The sequence below is a fragment of the Morchella importuna genome (assembly GCF_003444635.1).
Source record: "Morchella importuna strain M04M26 chromosome Unknown Morimp01GS001, whole genome shotgun sequence".
In the NCBI taxonomy this organism is placed as follows: Eukaryota; Fungi; Ascomycota; class Pezizomycetes; order Pezizales; family Morchellaceae; genus Morchella; species Morchella importuna.
In genome coordinates, this window is record NW_025763398.1 from 473,418 (window position 1) to 480,397 (window position 6,980).

Here is a 6,980-nt window from a genome sequence, read left to right on the forward strand (position 1 = left end):
CATGTAGTAGGAGAAGCTCCGACTTTCAGATACTCTATCAGTAGCCACCACTTCATGCAAACGCCATGCATGAATGCTACATGAAGTGCTTGCGCCGTTAAAAAAGTAACAGTAATAATTGATAAGGATATGCAGCGTGTGAACCCTGATGATCATCAATTACGAAAATATGTGAGTATAGGGTTGGGCCCAATAGGATTAGCGGCCCTAAATTAGTATCGCGACTGTGCGCCATGCCTGTTGCAGTGTGCATGCTGCGCATCATATACCATCACTCATTGAAAGTCGTTTTTAGAAGTGTGCAGATGACATGTGCAGAGCGAGGACCAAGACCCAAAGTGGGGGAATCCCACAAACATTGAATGGAAGAAATCCAAGCGGTAACGTTTTAGACCGGGTTCTGTGTCAGACATAGAAGAGTGTCAATCCCATACAAATTTGTATGGGGATTTCTGTTGCCAAAGCTATCTCCACCATCTCTTGAGATATTTACTGCCAGATTTTTAACAAATGAATTCCATTTAAAAGCACACGGATTAGGATGGTTTCCAGATGGATTATCCTCTATTATGGTGTTATGGGGTCTTCTTTCTTTTTGGGGGCTTTGTGTCTGGTTTTGGTGCCGTTGCCATGCGACACACTTCTAGGTCTGACACAGTACTGGGTCGAAAACGTTAACCCATCCTTGATTTGGGGTAATTAATTGAGACAACCTTCCTCTTCACCTGGTTCCCGGGACCGTAAATTACTTTCCTTGCGAATTACTCATATCTTACGTGCAGAAAATAGGTGTTATAGCCTATGGAAAACCGGGAAGTATTCGGTAAAATGCTCAAAGACCTGAAGAAGTTTTATCCAGAATAATATCATTCTTGGGTCCCGTTTCGTGCTTTGTGAGCTTTCGCCCTGATGAACCGTTCTTCATACATTCCTCGGTACCTGCAACGAGAAATAATCGGAAGCGGTAAATTGAGACATCAGATCAGTAAAGCATGTATGTAGGCCAGGCGGCGAGTTCCGTTAATATTTCCCTTTGCCACACTTTAACTGAGATGTGCAGAGATAAACCAAAATACCACAGATTACACAGGTGTGCCCTTTAGATGGCCCCAAATCATTCTTAATCTCTCAGTCGCAGCTCTCCCATGGATACCTTGCTTTTGCTTCCCCTTTTTATCGGCCATAATTTCTTCCCTAGCTTGCCGTACCACTTCTACAGCATTCCCCCAAACCTCTTCCGTATACACGTCCAGAGTGGAGAGAAACTCGACAGGATCATCACAGGCTACGAATAGGCGGATTGTTGGATTTGTTAACTTCATTCCCTGAAGATCTAGGTCTGGGGAGTATATTTCTGAGGTGAGGGGTTGTGAGAGGAGAGAAACAACGTCATGGCCATCCGATTCTAGCTCTGTAGTATGCGTAAAGCCATTTATGCCGGAGTCTAAAGGGATCTGTTGGCTCTCATGAAGCTGCGGGAAGGGCTGTCTTTTGAAAGAGGCGAATTCACCCTCTACAGAATAAGGTTGGTGCGGCTGCTGGCTTCGAAATCCGCCGGTTCCACTTGTAGTAGCAGTGGATATAGGAGTAAAAGCTAGTGAAGGAGGATGATGATCGGTAGAGAGGCCTCCAGCTGAGGTAGAGGGGTCTGTATAGGTACTGTGGGGTCGACGTTCTTGATTATTTGACTTTGTAGAAGCCAGGTATGATGAGGAAGCAAGCGAGTCAGTAATTAAAGAGGCAGAAGAAGGGCCAGTGATGGAAGAAAGAAGATCCGATGCTGAGGCTGAGATATTCGAGAAGGCGCCACCAGCTGGGGGGTCTACTACGTCGGGAGTCGAGTCCGGTATAGGATCGGTTTTTTCTGTTGGTTGGGTATACTGGCTTTTGGTATTTTCCGAGGACATTGAGATATTCGAGGAGCTTAGTCTTTATTGTAAGTACTTAGTCGTAAAGATAGTGTCTGCGAGGGGAGCAAGAATCAAATTCTAAAATGGCTATGAGTGCTTACATGTAGCCTAAAGATCAGTAGATGCACATGCAAATGTTGATGCATATCTGGGATTTTGCTTTGAAGAACCGAGGATACGGAGAGCTATCGCTCAGAGCCTCTTAATCGGAAGAAACCTTCCCGAAATCGGAACACCAGGGGAAAGCGGAAGCATCATGAGATTGCCGAAGTCAGGGTACATACATACTTTGGCGAGCCTTTGTTTTCCAGGTCCGCATATCTCTACATACGGGAATTTACCACGAGGGTACTTGAATGACAATGCCATATGCAAAAAGAAACAACTAAGTCAAGGGATTCAGCGGTGACTTGAATAGTAGTACCCATAGAAGCTACACGTACCTACATGAAGTAAAGTATTTTTTTCGTTACACGGTGATCTCATGGGAGTTGACGAGGGGCTTGTCCTTGGGTGACTAAGCACCCCACTCCGTATCAGATCAACCGAACCGTTTGTTCCCCCACCAAAGGCTACCTCAATACGGTGTTATCATTGACGTCGTCGTTGTCATCTCTGTTTCTCACCGTCGCCCGCTCTGCCATCTAACCACTGTTGTGCTGCGCTGTCACGAAGTAATAAGGCTCGGACAACAACTTACCTCTGTACTGCCAGCAATTTCTTTGATAGTTTGGATTATCATCACTCCACCCATCGCAAGCAAGACAAGACAAGGTAAATACAATCCAATTAATTCTTGTCGGGTACCTATCAAGTACTCCCCCCCCCTCTCACTGCTTCAGCAGTTGTCAGTCCGCATCAAGCCATCCCTCCCACTACATGACACGGGCACTGCCACTGCACCGTCACTGCCACTACATACCACCTCCGCTTCCGCTTCCACCTTCTTCCTCCTCACCACCAGCTACCCGATCCGCAAACCCATCCTTCCTTCTTCCCCCACAGATTATCTCCCCTCTTCCAAAAAGAAACGAATAGGCCTAGAGCCCGCCCCCCTCCATTTACCGCCGCCGCTTGTTCTTATCTTTTTATTGTCTGTGCTATTTCACGTCTTTCACGCTGCACTTACAGTTGGAACTCAACAAACCCCTCCCTTGGTCTCCTCCCTTTGCTTCCCACCCCACCCCATCCATCCATCCATCCAAGTGAACTTAACGACGTTGCTCCACGGCATCTTTATTTCAACAACGACTAACGTCGGATATTACTCCGCACCAGCCAGACGGAATTCTACAACGCCGCCGCTAGAATAAGCAATCCCGGCCTCGCTATCACCTGGGCAATCTCACCAATCTTCCCACTCAACCTATCCTTCCTCACACCTTCCCCCCCCATACCTCCCCCCCTATATTCTCCCTCCTCTTCAACCTGCAGCCATCATGGTCGACGGGGAGACAGCATCTCCGACCTGGAAGTTTACACAGTACGTCTTGCTCTGTTAATTAATGATTTGCTAGCTACATGTACCTATTTTTGGAGCGGGGCAGGGGTTGTGACCCCACTTCCCCGCTGATATCATAACACTGTTCTTTGATTCACTCGGATTGGAACTCTCTCTAATCATTGGTGACAATTTAGGTGCTTTGGTGACAAGGGAGACGTAGAGGATATCACAGAAGGTAGTTTTAATCTGGCTGATTGCCCATTCCATACACGATTGTTCATAAGCTAACGTTTATGAAACCTTTTCAGCTGATATAATATCAACCGTCGAGTTTGATCACACCGGTAACTATCTAGCAACAGGTGATAAAGGTGGCAGGGTGGTATTATTCGAGAGAAACGAAACGGTAAGTTCCTATATCCCTGTAAACCATTTGTTACAATCTTACTGGCCGATCTTTTGGTTTTCGACTCGCTAACCTGGGATATGTTCCAACGATACAGAAGAAAACATGTGAATATAAATTCCATACTGAATTTCAATCCCATGAACCCGAGTTCGACTACCTAAAATCCCTCGAAATCGAAGAAAAGATCAACAAGATCAAATGGTGTAAGCGGCAGAATGCTTCGCACTTCCTGCTGTCGACAAACGACAAGACTATTAAACTTTGGAAGGTGTTTGAGAAGTCTCTCAAGGTTGTCGCCGAGAATAACCTCTCGCATGATGGTGCAACTACTGCTGTTGGGGGTATCCGGCATCATCTCCAACAGCCACCTCCGATTTTCAATAATTCTACCGCCCTAAGACTACCAAGGCTCACTCACCATGATACGGTTGTTGCTGCAGTTCCCAGGAGGACCTATGCAAATGCTCATGCGTATCATATCAACAGTATCTCTGTGAATTCTGATGGAGAGACCTTCATTTCCAGTGATGACCTGAGGATTAACCTATGGAACCTAAACATCCAAGACCAGAGCTTCAATATCGTTGATATAAAACCAGCGAATATGGAGGAACTGACCGAGGTGATCACCGCAGCAGAGTTTCATCCGCAATATTGTAACTGGTTCATGTATGCCAGCAGCAAAGGGACCATAAAGCTGGCTGATATGAGAGAAAGCGCGCTTTGCGATCAACATGTGAAGTGTAAGCTTTGAGCTTCTGATATTGATGAAACGATAAAGCTAATAGGATATCTTGAACATAGTATTCGAACAAGAAGAAGACCCATCTTCCCGTTCCTTCTTCTCTGAGATAATTTCCTCCATATCCGACGTTCGTTTTTCCTCTGATGGCCGATATATCCTCTCGCGTGATTACCTCACCGTGAAGATCTGGGATATAAACATGGAGAACAAGCCCGTCAAGACTATTCCGATCCATGAGCACCTCAGACCACGACTCTGTGACACTTATGAGAACGACTCTATCTTCGACAAATTTGAGGTTGTGTTTTCAGGGGATGGCAAGAATGTCATGACCGGGTCCTACAACAATAACTTTATGATTTATCCTAGCGACCCTGAGAAAGAAGTCGAGGTGGTGTTGCAGGCAGATAAGAGTGCCTTCAAGGCTAAAAAGGTGGGTGTGCCTACTCCCATTAACGGTGGAAAGAAGGGGGGTTCGAGAGCAGGAAGTCCTGCTGCCGGTTCCGGTCCTGGAGGAAGAATGAGGAAGGAAACAGATGCAGACCAAATTGATTTCAACAAGAAAATCTTACACATGAGCTGGCATCCATTTGAGGATTCGATTGCTATTGCAGCTACGAACAATGTGAGAATTCTCTTCTTAGTAATCTCTAATGCCCTTGCTGACCTTTGTTTTAGTTGTTTGTCTTTTCAGCATTGTAGACCGGTTGTACCCATTCCTTTGCAATTGGAGGCCCGTCGTTCAATGAAACCAAGCGTTTGTGTTTTTGTTTGTCTTGACTTCATAAGAGTGACCCCCTGGGAAATTTCCTTGTTTGCATTCTCTGGTACTGTTGCGACCCGTGCCCTTAGTATTCTACCAAACAAGCCTTTCCCGACAATATTGAAGTATTAAGCTTAATATGTTGTTTCTGGGAAAAATATAGCGCGCTTAAAGCCGCATGAATGTAAAAAAGATCCATCAATTTATTTGACTTAAAGGTCCTCCTTGAAAGACGCAAGGTTGACGAACTACCGTTGTGAAATGATCAGTAAACTACCCATCTCTCTGTTACTTTGCGCAAAGTTTGTACCCCATGTTGGATGAATTATCGGATCTATAACTGTCTCGATGGATCACGCCGTCGCATAGGTCAGATCAACTGCATCTCGAGCTAGATCAGCCTCCATATTTTGTCCGCTCATTGTTAAAAGCCTGCTTTGTTGCTAAGGGATTTTCCTAAAATACGTTTTGAAAAATAAGCATACCAGTTCAAATAGGACCATAAATCTTTTAGATGAGGGAAATACTTGACGTTCGGACCTTCCTTATGCTCAATGATGCCAGTTCGATGAGTTATCTCCATCAACATCGGCATCACCCCCACGCCCGAGGTATGTGGAAAACTTCTCGCCAAGTTGAAAATGTGACCGAACAGAAATATCGGGATCGAGGACTTCCCCGCAATTTGAATTATCAACGGCGTATGAGTAGTACATACTTTGTGCATGGATGGGTGGAGGATTATTATGTACATAAATCGATTTTCGAGTTAATAGCGCTCGCTTGGATAGGCTTCTTATCGATGGATGCATGCCGGCGCGGGGCATCTGTGGAGATGATGATCCAGAACGACAGGATGTGGAGTGCTATGGGGATGCCATCCATGCTTGCCTGACACATGCAGTTATGCAGGCGTACACCCTGTCTAAGGCACGGGTGCGAGAAGCGAGGAGGATCAATGATTTTCCGCGTCTACACTTAAGGATCCACGAATCCTCGCTGACTAAAATATTAATGCTTCACTTTTGCATCTCGAGCCATTTCTTCTAAGGTAGTTAGATTATTGCTATACATGTGTATATAGCCACATGTATTAGTAGTTCCACTTCTGAAGATGCAATGTATACATCGTATACATGTATCTATGTATGCACAATACGCATATGTATGTAGGTATGTACAATACCGATATATGGAACCTATGCCTCAAGTAAGGCTTGTAACCAGAATAAGAGAAAGCAGATTAACTACCTTATATACATTTCTGAACCCTGCTTTTTTTTTCTTTCTTTTTGCATAGATTGCGGTGAGTTCGGGAGTACATAAGGCATGTGCCAGTCAGTTCTTATTTTCTTTTTTGACGTGAGCCCTGTGACCTAAAGGGGAATTGAGAACGTCCTGCGTAAACATCCATGGGACGTTTCATATCCTTCGAAATTTGAATCATGTGAAAACCACATTCGCTTCAAGCACAGAACCTCGCTGTGAAATTTTATGGCGCAGATATCAAGATAATTTGTAATTTTCAGAATGCCAAGGCTAGCCCCCAAGTTCGGTTGGAGGTATTTTAAATTTCAAGCCCACGTCTATCGTGCGAATACCGGCTTGAGTGGTAAAATCTTTTAGTATCCTTGTCGAGAAATCGTCGATCGAAATTTTTTGTCATTCCAAGACGCCCATATGTTCCTGCTCTCGTGACAAATAAGCTT

The 6,980-nt window shown here is 44.9% G+C and overlaps 3 protein-coding genes across 3 annotated transcripts; 2 read left to right on the plus strand and 1 right to left on the minus strand.

Moving 5' to 3' along the window:
* Positions 1–1,082: 1,082 nt before the first annotated feature.
* Positions 1,083–1,907, minus strand: LAJ45_00098 (uncharacterized protein; the record flags this gene model as incomplete). Its single annotated transcript, XM_046109700.1, has 2 exons — positions 1,083–1,444; positions 1,511–1,907. The coding sequence occupies 2 exons, from the start codon at positions 1,905–1,907 to the stop codon at positions 1,083–1,085; spliced, it is 759 nt and encodes a 252-aa protein (XP_045976393.1).
* A 487-nt stretch (positions 1,908–2,394) lies between these two features.
* LAJ45_00099 (uncharacterized protein) lies at positions 2,395–3,223 on the plus strand (the record flags this gene model as incomplete). Its single annotated transcript, XM_046109701.1, has 3 exons — positions 2,395–2,423; positions 2,482–2,684; positions 3,189–3,223. 3 exons carry the CDS (start codon positions 2,395–2,397, stop codon positions 3,221–3,223), a joined length of 267 nt encoding a protein of 88 aa, XP_045976394.1.
* A 126-nt stretch (positions 3,224–3,349) lies between these two features.
* On the plus strand, positions 3,350–5,210 carry LAJ45_00100 (uncharacterized protein; the record flags this gene model as incomplete). The annotated part of the gene is made up of 6 exons (XM_046109702.1): positions 3,350–3,393; positions 3,549–3,589; positions 3,663–3,760; positions 3,858–4,506; positions 4,568–5,133; positions 5,187–5,210. The coding sequence occupies 6 exons, from the start codon at positions 3,350–3,352 to the stop codon at positions 5,208–5,210; spliced, it is 1,422 nt and encodes a 473-aa protein (XP_045976395.1).
* Between the last annotated feature and the right edge of the window lie 1,770 nt (positions 5,211–6,980).